Source organism: Petromyzon marinus, chromosome 1 (assembly GCF_048934315.1).
Source record: "Petromyzon marinus isolate PM22_M1 ecotype Great Lakes invasive population chromosome 1, UKy_Petmar_22M1.pri1.0, whole genome shotgun sequence".
Taxonomy (NCBI): domain Eukaryota; kingdom Metazoa; phylum Chordata; class Hyperoartia; order Petromyzontiformes; family Petromyzontidae; genus Petromyzon; species Petromyzon marinus.
In genome coordinates, this window is record NC_133667.1 from 380,248 (window position 1) to 402,982 (window position 22,735).

General features: G+C 52.6%; 1 protein-coding gene across 9 annotated transcripts; it reads left to right on the top strand.

Moving 5' to 3' along the window:
- Positions 1-10,837: 10,837 nt before the first annotated feature.
- LOC116947872 (protein shisa-like-2B) lies at positions 10,838-22,489 on the top strand. 9 transcript variants are annotated; one of them, XM_032965299.2, is made up of 5 exons: positions 10,838-11,046; positions 18,674-18,767; positions 19,197-19,457; positions 19,575-19,711; positions 21,007-22,489. In XM_032965299.2, the coding sequence occupies exons 2-5, from the start codon at positions 18,679-18,681 to the stop codon at positions 21,309-21,311; spliced, it is 792 nt and encodes a 263-aa protein (XP_032821190.1). In that variant the 5' UTR covers positions 10,838-11,046; positions 18,674-18,678; the 3' UTR covers positions 21,312-22,489. The 9 variants fall into 9 exon arrangements, with proteins under 9 accessions (XP_032821190.1, XP_032820371.1, XP_075930460.1 ...); XM_032964480.2 differs by having other exon boundaries at positions 10,838-11,034; XM_076074345.1 differs by having other exon boundaries at positions 10,840-11,046; positions 19,113-19,457.
- Positions 22,490-22,735: the final 246 nt, after the last annotated feature.

Below are 22,735 nucleotides of genomic sequence, written 5' to 3' on the forward strand. Positions count from 1 at the left end.
GGTCCTTCTCCCTCCTTCCACCCCTCGACAAGAACCAACGTCCCCTGTACGTTAAGCAGTCCCTCTGCTTAACCTCCTTCCGTTCCTCTCTTAAACAGCTTCACCTCTTCGCCATTGCTCATTCCCTTCCTCTTCCCTCCCCCGCGCCTCCACCCCTTCCCGTCCCACCCCTCCTCTTTCAGTTCCCTCTATCGCTGTCAATCATTCCTCAATCATTTGGAGCACACCCATGCCAAATACATATTTCAAGACAGACAACAATAATCAAATAAATGCACAACAGCACCGCCACTATTGAACATATACTGCATATATATCGGTGACCTGCCATGTACATCATCTCGCAAGTGCATGTGAGCAGATATTTTTTTTCTTCTAATATTGGAAGAAGGAGCGTTCCAGACGGCTTGCAGAAGTGCATCTGAAAGCGCGCGATGCAGGGCCCAGGCTGACACAGCCCTTGAGGTTGTGAGCACTCTCATGGGTGGGGAGGGGAGAGGCTGCGAATTGCTCTTTACCAAAAGAACACGGCAAGCAGGCAGCTCAGAGCAAGTTTGAGCACAAAGTCCGAGAGGAACTATCGTGGCAAAGGGCTGTTAGCGAGCACCTATCATGGGCCATAGGACGCACGAGAGAGAGAGTGGTGTGATTAGAACCACGCCCGACCACTTTTATCCCACTTTGTGGCCATCACGCCACCACACGCGGCACTCGTGCCAGGCTAGGTGCACTATTTTTTGTATCTACTCTGCGCGCACGCACACACATGCACGCGCGCGCGCATGTACCCGACCACTTGAATCACTCGCTCAATTTTTCCCAAATCCAATTTCGTTTCTGCCTTGACGTCTGCTAAATGTGTCCCCTCCTCCTCCTCCTCATTCTTTTCCATCTCGGGATCCCATCTCGGAAGAGCGTGGAAGCACGTTACGTGACCCGGACGCTCCATCATATCTCTGACATCAAGGCGAGAGAATACTTCGAGTCAATTGAAAAGCTATTTGCGAGCAGCTGAGGTACAGTTCCAGCTGTTTCTTATTTCCGTGCTATCCTTCATCTACCCAGGATATGTAATCAACCGGTGATGCACACGGGACGTCGACTGCCTCTTTTGCAAGGGCGACCTGGGTCGCATCAATCGGCTGTGCTCTAAGGAAGGGCCGTTGCCCAAAACGTCGTCGCCACATTAGAAACGGTTCCTTCTTTCGGTCGCGTAGTGTTTGAAAAGCGTGTTGGGGCCACATTCGGCACAATGTAAAAGCGTCATATTTAAATAATTTGAATGTGACAAACTTAGACTAAATTTAACAACGAATGCAGGCGGTAAACAACGTGAATATGTCTGCCAGCCAGCGAAACTTTTTTTTTTAAATATACATAGTCAGTGTAGAGTATAACTGGAGGAGGAGAGAGTGGCTGGATTCGGCGAGGAGAGGGAACGGAAACAATTGCCACAAAACCTGGAGCGGAGTCGGTAAGAGCGGCTCCGGTCCCCATTCGGAGGGACGCGGGCGGCCAGGTAGAGAAGCGCTGAGCCTGGGGACCGTTCGAGTTGAACGCTGAGCGTTGTCAACCAATCCACATAGGAGAATTCACGCTGGGTGCGATGCGGTGCATGGAGTGGGGGGGGGGGGGGTCATACAGCAGTGGATAGATCATGATTGTTGACGATGGAGCCAGTGTGAACGAATTTACCACGAACATCATCGTATCGTAACCATGGCAGATAATGTCAGCGTTACGACGCAGTGCGCTTCGTGAAGTTGTGAACACGCGGGCAGGACAAGAGACGAGAGAGAGAGAGAGTTCCTGAGTAGATGTGGGTTTAGGGGCAAGGATGAAGGCCTCCTCCTAGAGCCACCATCACCGCCACTTCTCACGATTCTGCGATTGCAACGTTCCAGCAGGCGGCTGCTCCACACACCACGATCAGATTACAGGGACGACGGTGGTGGCCGATGGTCGACGATAATAACGGAGCAGCACCCACGAAATTGAACGCGTCCGAGAGGACTCGAGGATACGGAGCGATGGAATCAGCTCGTGTGTAGAGCAGGCGCTGAGCGGATCGATGCATCGCTGGATCGTTGTGTCTGGGGGAGGCCTTCAACCAGCAGTGGAATTGACTATGGCTGACGATGCCGATAATTAAATCATCAAGTGGTGTTTTCTCCCCAACACAGCTCAAGGTTTTAAGATGGGGTTTCAGACAGCGGCGGGTAACCCGATGCCGCAATGACCAGACGACTCAATTGTCCGGCACGTGTAGAATGAGTAATTCTGAGGGATCTCGGGGTTGTGTGACAACACAAAATGTCAAGCAGGCGGGATGCGCGTGTCCGCGCGTGTGCGTGCGCGCGTTCGCGTGTTTTTACTGCGCATGCTAATGACCACACGCGCCTTATCTCTGGCCGGCCGGGCGCGCAGTCGCCAGTGACGGCGTCAATAATGCAGAGACACGATCATGACGGCGACGCGGCACAGCAGGCGTGCGCGGTTCCAATCCGGTAGACCGACCTGGTTATCCCGCGCGAGTGTGGCGAGTGTACTAACCATCACCATAACCACCCGCCCGTCGGCCTCGCTCACAGCAGATGCCAACGACTCCCTGGCGTCGTTCGGGAGGCATCCAACCCGTCGTGTGCCCGTGCCACCAAATTTTAAAAATGACACCTCCAAATGGCTCAATTGAGATCACGCAAACAGCAACATCGCCTCTTACTGTGAAGCTTTTGCAGACCGTGTGTCTGAAATACAGCAGCAGCAGCGTCTTCCTATTGGAACGACGCAAATATGACGTATTAAATTATTAATAATATCATCATTATAGGAGAGATATTTTAGTGGGTCACCATCAGCGACAATAATTTAATCATTCATTACCATCATCATCAATAATTCAATCAATTACCTCCATCATCATTACAACGAATTATGCAATCGTCCTTATGTATCATAATTCGTAATCAATTATAACTATCAGTAACAATAATCAATAGATTATTCTAATAATGAGAAATAATAATTCCATCAATGATCACCAATTAACAATAACTCAATCAATTGTCAACCATCAGCATCATCATTATTCTGGTGTCGGATAACATATGTACCACTTTGCGGGAAGTCTGTGGAGCTTGTGGCCTGGCTCAAGCCATGGAACTGTGGAGTTTCCACCACCGGCTCGGGGTCACCAATGGAGACGAGCGCCAAATTGCAGCTCGCTCAAGCAGAATAGACTATTTAATTTCGGCCAGGAAATCGTCACTGAGTCTCAAGAGTGATCTTCAGGAGGGTCCCGCGACACTGGGATGTTTGGCCAATTCTTATGATTCACCACAACTCCCCGTGGCTTCATGTCCAACCACCAGGTCAAGATTTAACTTCAGTTGCAATACCCAGTCTCTTCCGCCAAGCGGAGCAGCTGCTACATGATATGCCAATTAAGAAGGATCATTACTCGTGGCGTTACCTATTATATGATACATAATATAAAATACTGTTTGATATCGTAAGGGGGAATATTCGGAAAACTAAATCGGCAGGCAATTCGCCTCTTTCCAGTATTTCTGTCTACAAAATAAAATAACAAATTTGAACACCCCATCAACCACATGGCCTCTTGGGAATTAACGCAGGCAAACTCTGGACCGGTTTCGACATTTAGCGTCTCATCAGCAACGTCAGGCTTTGATGTTTGTTGGCTTTGTTGGAACTGTCAGATGTTTATAGGCAATGACCCCTCTCTCTATGTTAGATATGGATCCTCAATCAATGCAAAACTCTATAACGTCTGTATGTTGAACGTCTTTTGCATCATTCTTAACAAACCGCGCTTATCGGAGGTGAGGGGGAAGGACAACAAACTGAAAACCGAAAAGCAGTTCTAAAGAAAAAACCAACACAGGATAATCATAGACTCGCACAGAGACCCACAGACTCACGCGAAGACCCAGAGACCCACACAGAGATGCACAGATACACCGCTCGACGATTGTAGGCAATTGGGCATATAGGTTTATTTTTTTATGGTAGATGTATACTGTATATATATATACCCACGTATATTTCCTTTCGGACCACAGCGTTGTTGAGGAATGCCTTGAGTTGTTGTCATTTGTGTTTAGGAATTCCAACGCGGGGTCACAAACAATTGCGTTTCACTGCAATTACCGGATGACATTGGGCGCGTTGTCTCTTGACCCGAGTCAAGAGATTGCAGGTTGTGCCCATGACTCATCCACCCAGAACGTGTCCGGAGGGAGGCCTTCATCCAGCCGTGGATTGACCATGGCTGTTGGTGGTGGTGATGATGATGATGATGCGGAGACAGTCGGCGGTGTGACACCGTCGTGCATTTCGTGCGGCATCCTTGCCGTGTATGTAGGTCACTGCGTGCATATGCTGAGAGACGCGGAGAGAGTGAAAATTGAATTTCCCCCCCTATAATTTGACACCAATGTCTTTAGATTCCCTTCAACGCTGTGACGTGCGCTATGTCACTTGACCGCCGACGTGGCCCAGGGCGAGAGAATTCTGCCGCTTGTTGGAAGATGTTCACGGGTCGAGTCCCGCGGCCGCCCTGGTTAATGCTGCGGTGTGTATTGACCGTGAAAATGCCACGCGCCGTCTGCTTCGCACAGAGTGGACGTTGCAGATCCCGTGCTGTCATTCACAAGAGTGGGCCATTATGTGCCATCCTCGCGGTCCAAATTAGCACATTTGGAAAATGACACTTAATTGGGATCACAAACACAGAGCAGCAATCATCGCTCCCTGCTGTGAAAACCTGGCAGGGCTCTCCTGAAAAAAAGAAGTGTCTTGAGACTCGATGAGGCTTTCCTGCATGGGTTAACGAGCAGAATCACAAAAAACTACATTGAAAGCTGCTGTCAACTTCAGCACCCCCTGAACGATATCGTGGCTCACAAAGCCCTTTATCGACCGCGGCTTATTGAGCACAATTCCGCGCGCCTCTGCTAGGGAAAGGAGCAGCCGCCACCTCCGCCGCCCTCGTGATCACGCACAGCGAGGGACCGCATTGACAGTCCGGCTAGACGCTGGTAACGAGCGCTGATGAAGGTCACGGCATCGGTGGGCGTGGTTGAATGGGGAGGTGGTAGTGCCGATGGTGGCGGTGGTGTGGTTAACAACACCGCCCTTACCCAGCCGCCGTCACCTACGTCGAAGTGTTGATGTGATGCACTGGGTGAGTCCTGGCCTTTATAAATGGGACAGTTCGCCAGCATTGATTCAAGCGAGCCGGATTCGACTGGTGTGACGCTGAACGTTGAATCCCGACCACAGGTTTGCTTCTTATTCAACCAATGCTGCTGATGCGATGCCATCCCTGAAGTTCGTGGTGGTTGATGGGATGTGTAAAAATGCTTGTTTAGTTTTCACGTGGACAGACTAATATAAAAAAACGACTGTCTGCCTATTTATTTGAGTACCGGTCTCATGCATTCACGGATGCATTTATTTGAGACATAGCATTTTCGGCACTTTAGGATAAATTGTAAATATCGGAACATGCCCCCACCCCCCTTTTTAGCCGCGTACACGCTAGGGCAGGGGTCGGCAACCATCATCCCACCTGATGATGGACGCTTGTGTTACGCCCGAAACGTCGTGATTTATTTTATTTTATACCTATGTGACCTTACTGAAAGAACCAAAGAGAATACAAGAAGATATTTTTTTTTTCGAATTCGCTCAATCAAACTCAATATTTCCAGAGCCGAAATGCATTGTGTGGTGAATACGAGACGGTTTTTAGCGAGCGCTTGTGAAGGCCGATACGGCCTTCGTCTCCCCAGTGTTGATGGTTTACACACCGCACCAGTTACTCATTTAAGGCGAAGTCGACCTCGAGGAGGCCTAGGACCGATTCAGATATTCGCCACTGTTGTTGGTCATGAGCAGGGACTCGAACTGGGGTAGCCGGGTTCGTCAGACACATACAAAGACAAAGATCCCCCGTGTAGCCTGTAACAGACTGTAGGGGCAAGTGCTGTTAGCGAGCACCTATAAAGGCCGGCACGGCACACTTGGGGGTGGGCGGCCAACTCCACGCCCGGCCGCCTTTGCCTCCCTAGTGGCGATGTTTACACATCGCACTAGGTACTCATTTGAGGCTGAGTCGACCTAAGGGAGGCCCAGGACCGGTTCAGATAATCGTCACTGGTGGTGTTGGCCTTGAGCAGGGATTCGAACTCGGGTCGCCAGGTTCGTAGCACAGCGCGCGAACCGCTACACCACCACTCCCGTACACACACACGGACAGATACACACACACGGATACACACACGGATACACACACACACGAATAGACACACATATACACGGATACACACACGGGCAGATACACACATACACGCGGATACACACACACGGACAGATACACATACACACGGATACACACACGGACAGATACACACACACGGATACACACACACACGGACAGATACACATACACACGGATACACACACACACACGGACAGATACACACACAACAACAACCGCCATTCGCCACTAAGTGGTAGTGACGTCACCACGACACTTGTGCCAGGCCATGTGCACCTTGAGTCCACGTGAAGTGTCGAACGCCCGCTGGCAGGAGGTCACGCGGCAGACCCAAGTGCCACGGGTCGACTGACTAAGATGACTGAGATGACTGGCTGATGCACCACCTGTGCCCTCTACTGTGCCAATCTGCTGTGCTTTAGCCACCCGGCGCTCCGATCTTGACACCGCTGGTACCAGTCATCGGCAAGTCCACTCAGCTCCACGTTCTCCTGTACCACATCACTCCATCTCTTCTCTAGCCCGTGCCGTGCCCGCTTATCCCCCTCAATCCGGCCGAACAAAAGCTGTTTCGGCATGCGGTGGCTGGGCATGTGGGCGACATGACCCAGCCATCGCAGCCTTGCCCGCTAGAGGAGCTCACCGATGGGACCTTGCCCAGATCTTTCAAGGATTTGTGAGCTCCTCACACAATCCAGTCTGGTTAAACCCAGGATGGATCGTAGGCAGGCCAGCCTAAATGTTTCTAACCGGCGAAGATGCTCCATTAGGGGGGTCCACGTTTTGCAAGCGTAGAGAAGGGAGGGAATGACCGTGGCCGAGAAGACCTGAAGCTTAGTGCGGAGCGACAAACCAGGTAGCTTCCACACAGCGTTACGCAACCGATGGAAAGATATTGCAGCTCGACTGATTCGGAGTGAGACCTCTGCTGTTAAACTGGAGCCGGTCATAAGCACACTGCCCAGGTATGGGAAACTCTCCACTCTTTCCACAACTGCCCCATCACCGATTGGGAGTTGTGGGGGTGGAGTGTCTGATGGTACAAAATACCCAGGCAGGTGCTTAGTTTTGGTGGGGCTGATGGTAAGGCCCCACCTCTTAGTGGCACGCTCCAGTCTCAGCAGCAGCGTCTCCAACTCCTCCTCTGAATGAGCAGCTATTACCAAATCATCAGCATACATAACGTGGTTGAGCAATAGGGAGCCATCCCTTGACCGCACCCGGGCATCGATCAGCCTCCCATTATATCTGTACCATATGGAGATTCCCCCGGTACAGCTATTGAAGGCTTCACGAACTACGTGGTCAAAATTGATATTAAATAATGTGGGAGCCAGAGGACATCCCTGTCGCACCCCAAGGTGTACAGGGAATGGCTCTGACTCCCGGCCACGTAGTTTTACTCGGGCCCGCTCACCACCATGAAGGTCCTTAATGATCGTGAGCAGAGGGTCAGGTACTCCAAAAGCACAACCCAGAGCCCAGGCCTACTGATGGTATCATAGGCCTTGACCAGGTCAATAAAGCAGAGATGTAGGTCTTGTTGGAATTCCCTACACCTCTGCTGTAGCAGACGGACAGAAAATATGGCATCTGTGCAGGACCGCCCTTTCCTGAAACCGCATTGGGGCTCCGCAAGCCTCTCCTCAGCGTGCCTGGCAAGGCGATATTGAATAATCCTTGCCAGGACCTTTCCTGGCACACTGAGGAGTGAGATGCCCCTGTAGTTGTTACAGTATGTGCGGTCCCCTTTCTTAAAGAGGGGGACCACCAGGGCATCCTTCCAATCCTGCAGAACCCGTCCAGTGGTCCAGACTGTTGTTATGATGTCATATAGGGCAGTCTGTGCACAAACGCCACCCTCCCTCAGAATTTCGCTTGGGAGATCATCTCTGCCCGCTGCCTTTCCTGGTCTCAGACTCCGGATCACCTTCAGTACTTCCTCAACAGATGGTACTTCAGCCAGCCACTCACAGGGGGTGACGTCTTCCAATATTTGAGGCACCGCAGCCTCAGCAGGGTCATCCTCACTTTGTGCCACGATGTTTTCCTGGCTGAGGGATTTTCCCTCCCCCAGGACCTCACAGAAATGCTCAGCAAATCTGCAAACCTGTTCCTGGGGGTCGGAGATTGGATCACCGTTTTTTCCCCTAATGATGGAAATAGGTGTAGCGCTGCAGGTTACTTTTTTGATGGAGTTAAATAGAGATTTGTGATCTTGGACCACTGAGGCAGACTCCATCTCCTCAGCAACCCGCGACCACCACCCATCCTTGCAGCGCCTAACGGCTCTCCGAACCTCTGAGCGAAGGCTGCGGTATGCCTCCTCATTCTCTGACGTGGGATTCTGTAGCCGATGATAGTGGACCTGTCGCTTTTTCTCAACCATCCTGAACACCTCCTTTGTCAGCCAGGGTCTCTGGGGAGGTCTGGACCGCGTACCCCAAGCAGCCATTGCAGCTGCATGAGTCACAGTCATAAACCTCGCCCATTTACCCTCGACATCCGGAGGAGTCGTGGACGATGCCAATCCCAGCCGCAAGCGATGATGAAATTTTCGCTTGCAACTTTCATCAGATAACTGAGACCAGGCCACCTTAGGTTGGAATGGGGTCCTGGGTGTACACCCACCACTGGAGTGAAAGAATGGCAGGCGCATCTTACAGATGACTAGTCGATGGTCAGAGGGCAGATCAGCTCCACTGTAGGTCCTGGTGTCAACGACATGGGCTCGCATCCGCTGGTCCGTCACTATGTAGTCCAGCAGATGTTCTTGCTTGGACCCGGCATGCATCCATGATGTTGTGTGGATGCGCCAATGCCGCAACAGCGTGTTGGTAATTACAAGCCCATGAGCTGCACAAAAATCTAGCAGCCTCCTACCGTTGTTTTTGAGCTGATCTGGCCCATGCCCTCCAATCACTCCAGACCAGGTGTCAGTATCATGACAAACTCGGGCATTGAAGTCACCCAACATGATGACTCTATCCCGAGGGGCCACTTTAGCCAGCACCTGTGACAGGAGGTCATAGAAGGCATCTGACTCATCGGCTTTGCCTACATCCCTCCACGGATGTTCATCTTCGGTGGGGGCATAAGTAACCACGACCACCATTCTTCGCCTCCGATTGATGGGAAGGCGAGTTCAAAGTAGCCTGGGGCTTACAGCTTCCCACACCTCACCGCCACGCTCCCACGCCCACTTCATTCTTTTGTTCAAAAGAAGAGCTACACCCTGTTGTTTGGCAGTCTGCTGCCCCGAGTAGAGGACTGTCCACCCCTCATGGTGGCAGGAGCCAGAACCGATCCACCGGACCTCCTGAATGCCACATAGATCCAGGCGGTACTGGTCCAGCTCCCGACATAGGTGTGGCAGCCTCTCCTCTCATGCAGTGAGCGTTCGAACATTCCACGTGGCCACCCGTAGTGGTTTTTCGTTGTTTCTGGAGGACACTCGAGGGTAGATATTCAATCTCCTGACTCCGCCAATTGGGGTTTGGCCAGGAGACGTCATAGACACCTGGCCCCCCGGGGCCTCCGTCACAAGCTTTTTAGTTATATACTTAATTCGCGGTTTAGTGGTAATTAATTGAAGGTGGAGGGGTTACCAGCTCCTCGCACCCATCCAGAACCCCCGTTTAGCCCCTGTGGTGGACACAGATGCCATGAGGGGAGGAGCCAATCGAAATTGGCCCTCCCCCCACAGCACTGTCCACGACAGAGTTGCCCATCCGGCACCGCGAGGAGGTAGGGGATTGTTTTGCCGGACACACACAAACACACACACTCATACACACTCACTCACACACACTCACACACAATCACACACAAACACACACGCGTGTCTGTGGTGGCCGAGTGGCCGAGTTGCTGACTCAGAAACCACCACCGCTGACGTCATGGGTGCCAATCCGCGTTCAGACGCCGAATCGTAGTGATTACACGGGGGTCTCATAGACTCACGCAGCGTCCCATGGAGTCTCACAGAGACCCAAATAGTCAAGTACAGATCCTAAGACTCACGTCGACCCAGTTGTGATTAAACAGACTCGAAATCGCAATGCAGAAAACCCCCACGATGTAAATCAGAGCATGGAAAACTAAATATCAATCAGAGCAAAAAATACGTAGCAGGAAAAAAAACATCAATGTGACACAGTGCATTCTTTGATGTCTAAAAAGCGATACACTTGTGCGAAAAAAATGGGAATACGTGGGATGGGAGAACGTAGAGGGAAGTGAATATGTTTAAGCGATGTGTGTAGATGCAAGAGAGGTGTAGGCAAGGGTGGAGTGGAGATGGGATCACGGGAAAGAGGTGGGGCGAGGGGGAAGGGGGAATGAGTTCGCGAGGCAACAAGAGAATGGGTCACGTGGAGGAGGTGCAGGCAGCAGGTGCGTCGATGAAGGTGAGAAATGGGAAACAAGAAGAGACAAGGAGCTGTGGGGGGAGAGAGTGGGGGGGAGAAGGTGGGGGGGGGTGAGAGAGACCCTGAGAGATTAGAAGGAGGGGAGGGAGCTGGCGGGAGTGGGAGGGTGAATAAGAGAATGCGAGGAGGAGGAGAGGGATTTCACGGGAGAGAGGCGAAGGAGAGAGAGGGCTGAGAGGCTGGAGCGTGAGACGAGAGGACGCATCTCAACCCCTGAGTTCACTCAGCCAAGTTCGACCCCGCGGCTCAGCTCGCCACACGGGGGAGTCCAATCGTGACCCTCGCGGAGCGCGTCTCGTGAGTACGCAGGTGTGTGTGTGACTACGTGTATGTGTGTGTGTTAGTACGCGTGTGAGTGTGTGTGTTAGTACGTGTGTGTGTGTGTGTGTTAGTACGCGGGTGTGTGTGTGACTACGTGTGTGAGTGTGTGTGTTAGTTCATGTGTGTGTGTGTGACTACGCGTGTGTGTGTTAGTACGTGTGTGAGTGTGTGTTTTAGTACGTGTGTATGTGTGTGTTAGTACGTGTGTGTGTGACTACGTGTGAGTGTGTGTGTTAGTACGTGTGTGTGTGTGTTAGTACGCGTGTGTGTGTGTGACTACGTGTGTGTGTGTCAGTACGCGTGTGAGTGTGTGTGTTAGTACGTGTGTGTGACTACGCGTGTGTGTGTGTTAGTACGCGTGTGAGTGTGTGTGTTAGTACGTGTGTGTGTGTGACTACGTGTGTGTGTGTTAGTACGTGCGTGAGTGTGTGACTACGCGTGTGTGTGTGTGTTAGTACGTGTGTGTGTTAGTACGTGTGTGTGTGTTAGTACGTGTGTGTGTGCGTGTGTGTTAGTACGCGTGTGAGTGAGTGTGTGTGTTAGTACGTGGGTGTGTGTGTGACTACGCGTGTGAGTGTGTATGTGAGTACGTGTGTGTGTGTGTGACTACGCGTGTGAGTGTGTGTGTTAGTACGTGTGTGTGTGTGTGACTACGCGTGTGTGTGTGTGACTACGCGTGTGTGAGTGTGTGTGTTAGTACGTGGGTGTGTGTGTGAGTACGCATGTGTGTGTGTGAGTACGCGCGTGTGTGTGTGTTAGTACGTATGTGTGTGAGTACGCGCGTGTGAGTGTGTGTGTTAGTACGTGTGTGTGTGTGTGACTACGCGTGTGTGTGTGTGACTACGCGTGTGTGAGTGTGTGTGTTAGTACGTGGGTGTGTGTGTGTAGCGGTTAGCGCTACGCTGCGCTATGAACCTGGCGACCCGGGTTCGATTCCCGCTCACGGCCAACACCAGTGACGATTATCTGAACCGGTCCCGGGCCTCCCCTAGGTCGACTCAGCCTCAAATGAGTACCTGGTGCAGTGTGTAAACATTGCCACTAGGGAGACAAAGGCGGTCGGGCGTGGTGCTGGCCACCCACCCCCTCGTATACCGTTCCGGCCTTCATAGGTGCTCGCTAACAGCACTTGCCCCTACAGTCTGTTAAGGCTATATGGGGGATCTTTGGTTTATCTTTGTGGGTCAGTACGTGTATGTGTGTGTGTGAGTACGCGTGTGTGTTTGTGTATCTACGTGTGTGCGTGTGTGTATGTCTTTGATGACAATGGCATATACACGGATTGGGTAGGCCTTCATCCAGCAGTGGACAGATCATAGATCACAGTGGGAGACGATGCAATGGGCAACGTGCCGTGGGCTCCTGTGCACTCTCCATATTAACGATCTGTTGTTCCCTTATCCTGATGAGACACTGAATGTCGGAACCGGTCCAGAGTTCTCTTGTGCTGAACCAACGCATCCTGAGATGATGCGCTTCCAGTACGGATGCCGTCTGGCTGATGGGATGCCGTCTGGCTGATGGGATGCCGCCTGGCTGATGGGATGCCTACATTGTACTTGCGTGGAGAGAAGGGTGTGGGAAGGAATTGCATCGTCTGTTGGCGTTATTTTTGCTACCTTAGTGTTGAGTTGGGAATTGAAGGGGGCGGGTGAGACGCGACAGTCCTGGGGTCCCCCGCGACTCCACAAAGGACTGCTCCGTGACGTTATTCAATTAAGGACTGCCACCGTCTCGTATTCACATCGCATTGCGGCTCTTCACGTACTGAGTTTTGTATCGAATTCGAAAAAAAAGTCGTTGTCAACCCCTGCGCTGCACGATACCACTACAGTCTACAGGACTGTAACAGCACGACAGTGCACAGCTACCTCTACTGCGAGTGGCAACGCGAACAGCTAATGAATGAGACGCACAACCGCGTGGCTACAGAGTTATGTGTTGCCATGCCAACTCAAAGTTATGCGTTGCCATGACATCTGAAAGCTGCGCGTTTCCAGGACAACGCGAATCATTAATCTAAGAAGTTACTTGACTTGTAACCCTAACAACAGAACGGCGAATCAATCAGAACGATCGTGAATTGTTGTTCAACGCTTGCCTCATCGTCATCATCGGCCACGCTCAATCCACTGCTGGATGAAGGCCTCCTCCCCAACGCTGCCGCCACCGCTCTGCGCACCCCGCGTGCTCACGGCTCACCGCTGTGGATGACGATGTCTCGAACGAGCGGTGCGTTCCCTCATCCACGTTGTTCCTGTATCCCTCTCTCCCAGTGGAATTGTGAGCGTGCGTCGCTCCATCGCCGTCGCTACTATTATTATTGTTGTTGTTATGGTTGTTGTTGTTATTCCAACTCTGCTCGTTCACCCAGGAGAGACGCACCGACTCTCAACTCTTTATTAGGGAGGCTCCTGCCAAGTTCTTGCAGGGAGGGGGGGGGGGGCGATATTCTTGCTGCTGCTGCTGCTACTCTGCGATCCCAATTGAGTCAATTGCTGGTAATGTTTCAGCATTGTGAGGATGTTTGGCCAACAGCAGTTGCATTGTGTGGCTTACTTAGCTATGGGAGGGTACCGGAGAAGCCGGAGGAACCCCATGCGGAACTTGGGGAGGACATACGCACGCGCGCACAGAAAGGTTGCCCGAAACGGGAATCAAATCCCCGCGATTTTCGCTGCGAGTCTCCAGTGCCGCCTTAAATAAATGATACAGAAATCCCTCCTTGGCTGCTGTTGTGCCATTGAAAAAAAATAATAAATGATAGCTCTGCCAGATGAAAGCCTCTCCAATCCCGTTATAGTCATGGGAGTTGTTCGACCATACTTCACCACGCTGATCATTGCGGGTTTCCTGAAGAGGGTGGGCGCCAGAAACGGCTCCGATATCACTCGCCATGGATGTTACCCGGAACCAGCAATCGAAAGACAAAGATTCCCCGTATAGCCTTCACAGACTGTTGGGGCAAGTGCTCTTAGCGAACAACTTTGAAGGCCGGCAGGGCGCACGAGGGGGTGGGTGGCCATCACCATGCCTGGCCGCCTTTGTCTCCCTCGTGCCGATGTTTACACATCACACCGAGTCGTTATTTGAGGCCAAGTAGACCTAGGGGAGGTCCAGGAACAGATCAGATAATCTTCACTGGTATTGGCCGTGAGAAGGAATAAAACTCGGGTCGCATGGTTCGTAGCGCAGCGAGCTAACCCCTACCGCTACCCACACACAGACACGCAGACACACAGACACGCAGACACACAGGCACACAGACACGCAGACACACAGGCACACAGACACGCAGACACACAGGCACACAGACACACAGACACGCAGACATACAGACACGCAGACACACAGGCACACAGACACACAGACACGCAGACATACAGACACGCAGATACACAGGCACACAGACACACAGACACGCAGACACACAGACACGCAAACACACAGACACGCAGACACACAGGCACACAGACACACAGACACGCAGACATACAGACACGCAGACACGCAGACACACAGGCACACAGACACACAGACACGCAGACACACAGGCACACAGACACGCAGACATACAGACATACAGACACGCAGACACGCAGACATACAGACACGCAGACACACAGGCACACAGGCACACAGACACGCAGACACGCAGACACACAGACACGCAGACACACAGACACGCAGACACACATACACGCAGACACGCAGACACGCAGACACACAGACATGCAGACACATAGACATGCAGACACGCAGACACACATACCCACAGGCACACAGACACACAGACACGCAGACATGCAGACACGCAGACACGCAGACACACAGGCACACAGACACGCAGGCACACCGACACGCACGCAGGTGCAGTTTTCATTCCCATCCTGTGTCGGGGCATGAGGGTTCAGATTTTTCTCCGGCTGACTGGCCGCTCCGACCGGGTCAGTGGTCGGAGTTGGCCCATAGGGTGGTTGCCGTGACAGCAGGTGCATCCGCTGTTATCGGAATGATAGAGGGGATTGAAATCAGAATGCTCGTCGATACTGGTGCGTCTGCGACTATCATTTCCGAGTTGATTTTTTACATTCTGCCCCCTAAATGTCGTACCCTATGTCCCGTCAGGGTTTCGTGCTTTGCCACAAATGGCGGCTCATTGGGCATCATTGGGAAAATAACAGCGGAGATGTGTATTGGAGATATCAAATTGACGGGACCAGTTCTTGTATCAACGTCGTGTGCTGTCCCTTGCTTGCTCGGGGCTGAATTCTTGGGGAAGATGCCCCTGAAAATTTGTATTGATCAACGTTGCCTTGAGTTACCATTGGGCCGTTGCATGGCCTTTTTGCCTTCCTCCCACTCGATTGTGCATTGCCAACGCTACTGTACAAACGCTTGCAAGTAGGACTGTAAAGATTCCCCCCGACGCGCAAATGTTGGTTCCTTTACGATTGCGCAAGCCGCTTGACCAGGAGGCGACTGCGGGAGAAATCCTCGTAGTACCCTCAAACAAAGCCATTCGTGGGTTAATGTTGGTGGGGGCCCAGACTCTGGTCTCCAATGACCAGGAACCATTCATTCAGGTCCTGAATGCAGGGTTGGACACGTCTGTCATTCAGAAGGGCACCGTGCTAGCCCACGCGTTGCCCGCGCTTCATGAGGGAAACATCGTTGGCGGTGTGGGGGTCACATCGAATATGAAGCCGCAACAGGTTTCCGATGAAAAGTGGATGAATACGCTTTGTTCTGAAAATTCTGAATTGTCCGAGTCCCAGAGGAGGGAGTTGAGGGCCCTTTTGCGTGAATTCTCCGATGTGTTTTGCAAGGGCAAATTTGACATCGGCCGCACTATGCTTTTGAGTCACCACATTGAGATGGGCGATGCCGCTTCCATCCAGCAGAACACCTACCGGCTGAGCTCTACAGAAAAAGAACACGTACGGCTGGCGGTTGATGAAATGTTGGCCGCCAATATTATCTCGCCATCCACCAGCCCGTGGGGAGTCCCGATTGTTCTTGTTAAAAAGCAGCATAGTAGTTTACGCTTCTGTGTCGACTTCTGTAAGCTTATTAAGATCTCTGTGGCTGACGCGTACCCCCTTCCTCGAATGGATGATTCCCTGTATGCTCTAGCAGGTGCACATTATTTTTCGACTCTTGACCTCCTATCCGGATTTTTGCAGTTGCCCCTAGATGAATGCTCTAAGCCCAAGACAGACTTTCGTACACCTCAAGGCTTATTTGAATATAAATTGGCTTCCGATGGGTCTTCATTCCGCTCCGGCTACGTTCCAGCAATTGATGGAACTGGTTCTAGCTGGCCTCCAGTGGGACTCGTGCCTGATATATCTGGATGATGTCATCGTTTTTAGCTGTACGTTTAAAGAACATCTGGAACGGTTACGTGCTGTCTTTCTTAAAATGCGTGCGGTGAACCTCAAATTTAAACCACAGAAGTGTCACCTGCTCCAAAAATCTGTTCGGTATCTTGGCCACATAGTCAGCAAATCAGGGATAGCGACGGACCCGGACAAAACCGCGTGTGTGCGTTCTTGGTTGAACCCCACGTCGGTGGGGGAGGTGCGGAGTTTGATTGGTTTTGCGTCCTTTAACCAACGTTTTGTCGCCGGGTTCGCCACTATCGCCAAACCTCTCCATGCCTTGATGGCAAAGGGTGAGAAGTTCCATTGGGGGGAGGAGGAGGAGGCCGCATTTGTTGCGCTCCGGTATGGCTTGATGAACGCCCCTCCCCTCCGATACCCCGACTTTTCCTTGCCGTTCACCCTTGATACAGACGTTAGCAACACCGGAATTAGGCGCTGTTCTGTCTCAAGTCGTTGATGGCGTTAAGAGTGTTATAGCATATGGCAGCAGAGTGCTGTCTCCGGCCGAACAACGGTGCAGTGTTACACGCCGGGAACTTTTGGTTATTGTTTTTTTTTGTGTGCAACAGTATCGCCCCTATATTTATGGCAGCACGACAGTACGCGCTGCGTATTGAACTGCCGTCTGGCGAACTTTCACGTTGGTTGGAAGTCCTGCAGGACTATTTATTTACTGTTTCCTACCGCAAAGGTAGCCGACACACGAACGCGGATGCCCTGTCACGATTAGCAACGAGCGACGGGTGCACGTGGGTCTCGGGCACGGGGCGCTGTAAGGCGCCTGCCATGGACTCGCCCCCTCCCCTTGCGGTGTCGGCCGCGTTGGACGCCTCTGGTGAAGCCGACGGTCCTGTGGCGCGTGATGCCGTTATTGGCTTGGACCATACGGAGTGGGGACGCCTCCAGGTTGAGGATGCTTCCCTGTTTAAACTACGACGCCGTGTCAAGGGGGCGGGCGGGTGGGGGTGGAGATCGACGGGGTGTAGCCTCTATAATCCTCAGAGGCGGATTGCTCATGCATTGGGATGGAGGGTTGCACCGTTACAACATTGTCATGCCCACTGCCCTGCGGGGTAAAATCATCTGGGCGGTGCACGAGCGACTGCTGCATCTGGGTGTGCATAAGACACTAGCCACACTTAAGCTCGACATCTTCTGGCCCGGCATGGCAGAAGATGTCTCTAATGTATTGAAGGGGTGTGTGCAGCGCGCGCGGCGGAAACCCCTGTCTAAACCCTGCTGTCCACCGTTGCAATCCATCCGAGTTTCCCGCATAAATGAGCTGGTCGCTCTTGATATCCTTTGCCCATTTCCTACTACCCCTCGCGGGAATAAGTATTTAATGGTGGGTGTCGAATATTTTTCGTGGTGGCCAATGGCCTGGCCGCTTCCAAACCAGTCGGTGGCGGCCATCACCGAGGCATTTCTCGATGGCTACGTGATGGACAAGGGGGCCCCTGAGTGCCTTTTGGCCGATCAGGGCAAAAACAATTCTTCGAAATTGCTGTGGGAGATGTGTGATTTGTTGACAACAAAGAAAGTATGTACGCCACCCAACCACCCCCAGACGGATGGTATGGTGGAGCAGTTGCACAGGACTTTGACTTCCATGTTGAGCCATCAGGTCAGCGAGTCCCAGCTTGACTGGGACTTGCATGTTCCCAGGGTCCTGGTTGCCTATAGAATGGCCCCTCACGCGTCCACCGGCTACTTGCCATTTTTTTAATGTTATGAAAAGAACACGACCCCACGATTGATGTCCAATTATGAGCTAAGCCAAATAAGGCTGAATCTAAAATTTTGGAGTCCATGCGCTTTACTCTTCAGAGGCTTTCAGAAGTGTGCGATGCTTCCTGGGAAAATGCCAATTTGCGCCAATTGGCAAATGAGAGGCTGAAGGGTCTCCATCTTTCCGGACATGAGTGGGCTCCGGGTGACAAAGCCTGGCTGCACTGTCCTCAGGTGCCCGTGGGTCTGTCACCCAAATTGTTTAAACCCTCGAGGGGGCTGGTTGATGTGATTCAGGTCGTTCGGCCCCAGTGTGTTCAAATTCGCTGGGGTCGACGGAGTTGGTTTGTACATCCCTCTTGTCTAAAAGCTTTCATTGCGCCGCGTGAATTCATCCCATCTCCACTACGTAGGGGCAGGAGTGTCGGATGTATCGGGCGAGCTGAGGTGTGTACCTGCTGAGGTTGATCCTCAGGGGAGTCCTATGCTCCCGTCCTCAGGTTCCATGCTTTTAACGTCCCCCAAGCCACCACCTGCGCCGTCTCCGCAAAGCTTCGGGAGCGGAGGGTCCATCTGCCCGGCCGACTTCTCTTCGTGAGGAGCCGGGTTCGACGGGGCATTTTCAAATTCCCCCCGAGACCCCTGGGCAGAGTACGCCCACCTCTCTTGGGGGCCCGGCCGCGAGGACTCGATCAAAGACTATTCGGTTTTCGTGATCCCCATACACACACGCTTATTGGTGTTGTTGTTGTGATCGTGAGTTCGCTCGTTTAACCAGGAGACTCCTTAGCAGGAGGGTTCTGCCAAAGTTTTCGCAGTAGTCGGCGTGGTTGATGTGGGTTTTCTTGATTCACGTGCATTACGTAATCTACACAACCACCATCTTTATCACTACCACCAACCATCACCACTCAATACCACCTCCCGAACCACCAGCAGCCTCCCACACTCTTCCAACCACCACCATAACCATTCAATTCTCCCTCTGCCACCACCACCACCACCTCCACCACCACTTTCCAGTCCCGGCTGCTGCGCGCAGGAAAGGAAGCGAGAGGAGAGGGAAGGACGAGTGAGGGAGGCAGTGATGGGGGAGTGCGGGCGTGGGGAGCTGTGTGGGGGGTACGTGAGCGCCCGGGGTCTCCCCGTGGACCCCTTCCTGTGTCCCCGCGAAGGGGATGAGCCGGGTCACGTGCACTGCTGCGGGTTCGCGGACTTCAAGTACTGCTGTGGGGACCCGGTCAGCTACTACGAGTATGACTACACCTACATGCGCGCGCTAAGGTGAGCACGGTGGTAAGGGTGAGTGGGTGGTGAAGGGATGAGTGGGTGGTGAATTGGTCATCAGAGGTGGTGAAGGGGGACAAGCGGGTGGTGTCTCTGCCGTGGCGCCTCCCGCAGTATCGGCCTGCTGCTCGCTCTGAGCGTGGTGGCGCTCACTCTCGTGGCGTTCGTGGTGAGCGTCTGCGCCCTCTGCTTCCTCTTCCACTGCACAAAACCCAAGGCGGCGCTTCGCCACGGCCTGGCACTCGAGGCTGGTGAGCCGCTAACCTCAACCGCAACGCGCTCACCCACAATGCGCTCACCGACAACGCGCTCACCAAAAGCGCGCTCACCAACGACGCACTCACCAAGCAATCCTCCACTCTGCTCACTCGCTCGCTAATACGCTCACCTATTCCCTGACCGATACGCTCACCGATACGCGAACTGGCCGGTCCACTCGCAACGCCCACTCACCAAAAAGCTCACCCACTTGCTACTCACCTATACACTCACGCACCCACTCATCAACTCATCCACCTACAAGACAAAGATCCCCCATGTTGTCTTAACAGACTGTAGGGGCAAGCGCTGATAGCGAGCACCTATGAAGGCTGGCACGCACACGAGGGGATGGGTGGCCCGCACCACGCCCGACCGCCTTTTTATCCCCAGTGGCGATATTAACACACCGCACTATCTATTAATTTCAGGCTGAGTCGACCTAGGGGAGGCCCAGAACCGGTTCAGATCATCGTCACTGGTGTTTGCCGTGAGCGGTAATCAACCTCGGGTCACCGGGTTCATAGTGCAGCGCGCTAACCTCTACACTACCGCTCACCACAAACACACCGACATCCACTTATACGAGTGTAATGGGTTCAACTGAGTCGCAGACGTAGACTTGGAGGCAACACACGGGGTAATTTCCCCTTAACAGAATAACAACCTATGGTGGTGACCACCAGGCTAACTACACTAGTTACAATGTACCTGCTACTACGGACCAGGACCAACAGCTTCGGCTCGGGTCCACTTGTTGGAGACTCGTTGAACGGAGAACATAGACGAAGGGTTTCTTCCAGGATGAACAACAACCCCGGCCCCTCTCGGGACCCGGCTTATATTCTCTGTGGCGTGGCCGGCTCCGCCCTTGGTCACGTCCACCTTCCAGAACCCTCGGGAAAGATCTGGGTCCCAATCACGTGACCCCCCCTAGCCCCCTCTTGGGGCTCCTTTGTCAACTTAACCGGTCACGTGTCCTCCCGGGTCAACCAGAGTGCCATGGCCTCACACAACCTCAGCCTTCGGTCGGCACCCACACACCCTGTCCTGTAGGGCCGGCACTGCACTTACAGCCTGGTGCCACCCAGCGCTATTATCCAGCACACACCGTGCCCCTCTAGGGACGGTACTGCACCCACAACCGGTTGACATCCAGCGATGTCACTACACGAGTATATACTCAATCACACACACTCATCTATATACTAACTTTGATGATGAAAATGATGTTGTTGATGCTGACGATGTTGATGACGATTCTGATGACGATGCTGATTGCGTGCAGGAACCCGCGAGGGGGGCAGCATCAACCCGGCCCCCCACGGCCCGCTGGGATCTCCGCTGTTCATGCGCAGCACTCGCAATCAGCCCAGGGGCCCCCCAATTGGGATCACCCCATGCAAGCCCCCCAGCAACAACAACGCCAACAACAATAACACGAGCCCTAACAACACGAACCCCAACATCCACCCGAACCCCATCAGCAACATCCCTTACACTAACCCCAACCCTAATCATAACCCCAGCAATATTCAGAACCCTAATATCACTAACACCAACAACACTAACAACCCGAACGCCAATATTTAACAGCATCTACCGTAACCCTAACAAGCATTAACCCATCAAACACCCTCACATCGATAACGTCGACACTAACTCCATCGATGATCCCCACTCCCACGCGTCCCTCTCGCTGTATCTCAGTGTAATTCCACGTGGCCGTGCGCACTGTTTGCGTTCCACGGCCATCGTCAGTGTCCACGTTCTGATCCGCGCGTCACGGCCGGGCGGGCTCATGGCAGAGCGCCCTGATTGAAAACTCTCTCCTTGGAGGCCCTTCGCTCTGTCGCTTCCCATCGTGTAGCTCGGTTCCACCAAACCGCTCCACCACGCGGCTCTCGGCCGCTTTGGTCCCGGGCACCCTTCAGTATCTGCCCTGGGTACACAAACACACGCACTGCTCGGCTTACAGTCGTGTCTCTCCAACGATTTATCTTTGGCCACCAAAATCGCCCCTTACCACGTCTCGCGCTGCCACCAGGCGATCTGAGACGGTGGCACGCGCTCTGGGTATTGAGCCTCGTCTCCGGGTTGTTCTTAGAGGCTCTCTTGTTCTCCATGTTTTTGAGATGGCAAACGTTGGGCAGTGCATTATATTCGTATGACTATTTTTTTACGTGCGTATTATAATCCGGTGTGTGTGTGTCTGTGTGCGAGTACATATTTGTAAAACTGCATTGGCACCGACACTAGGCGCAGATGTGGGGTGCGTCTTACTTTCGGGAGCGTCGTATAATCCGAACAAAACGAAAAATGTTCAGCTTTGGCCAATAGTAGTTACACTGTGTGTGTGTGTGGGGGGGGGGGGGATTTAGCTATGGAAGGAGGAAACCGTGGCCAATAGCAGTTCCACTGTGTGTGTGGGTTTGACCTATTGAGGAGGAAATTGGAGATCCCGGACGAAACCCACGCAGAACAGGGGGAGAACAGAGAAACTCAACAGAGAAAGGGACCCGATTTGGGAATCGAACCCAGGCTCTTGTTGCCGTGAGGCTCCAGAGTAACCGCTGCGCAGCCACCCTGCCGCATGAGGCTAAAGTGAGTCTCAAGACTCTTTGGCAAGAGGGTCATGCCTGCTTGGAATGTTTGAGGGAATTATTTCTTTGGAGGGGGAAATGAAGTCGTTGCTGTTAAATTATTGTTATGGTTGTCATTGTTGGTGCGAATTGAATGTCTGTAATACAATTGTTTATCTCGTTTAAAAACTCCAGTGCCTGAGTTAATCACCAATGTCATCATCATCCTCATTACAATCACCTTGAGAAAGAGCTCTAGATGATCACGATCCGAATCTTCAGAATCTATCGTGAACATCATCTCCATAAAGCCTCCCTAACAACAAAGAGACAAATGTCAACAGTGTAACAATAAGAAAACCTAAAGCCAGGTAGATGGCCGTGGTGATGAGAATGTAACAGAGGGATGATGATGAAGATCTACCCCAGGCCGCG

What these genes read in the sequence shown, in the direction of transcription:
- LOC116947872 (XM_076074295.1), top strand. Translation starts at nt 13,269, where the DNA reads ATGACGATGTCTCGAACGAGCG. An exon ending in ACCTACATGCGCGCGCTAAG is followed by an intron (nt 19,458 to 19,574) that starts GTGAGCACGGTG and finishes CGCCTCCCGCAG; the next exon opens with TATCGGCCTGCTGCTCGCTC. An exon ending in CGGCCTGGCACTCGAGGCTG is followed by an intron (nt 19,712 to 21,006) that starts GTGAGCCGCTAA and finishes GATTGCGTGCAG; the next exon opens with GAACCCGCGAGGGGGGCAGC.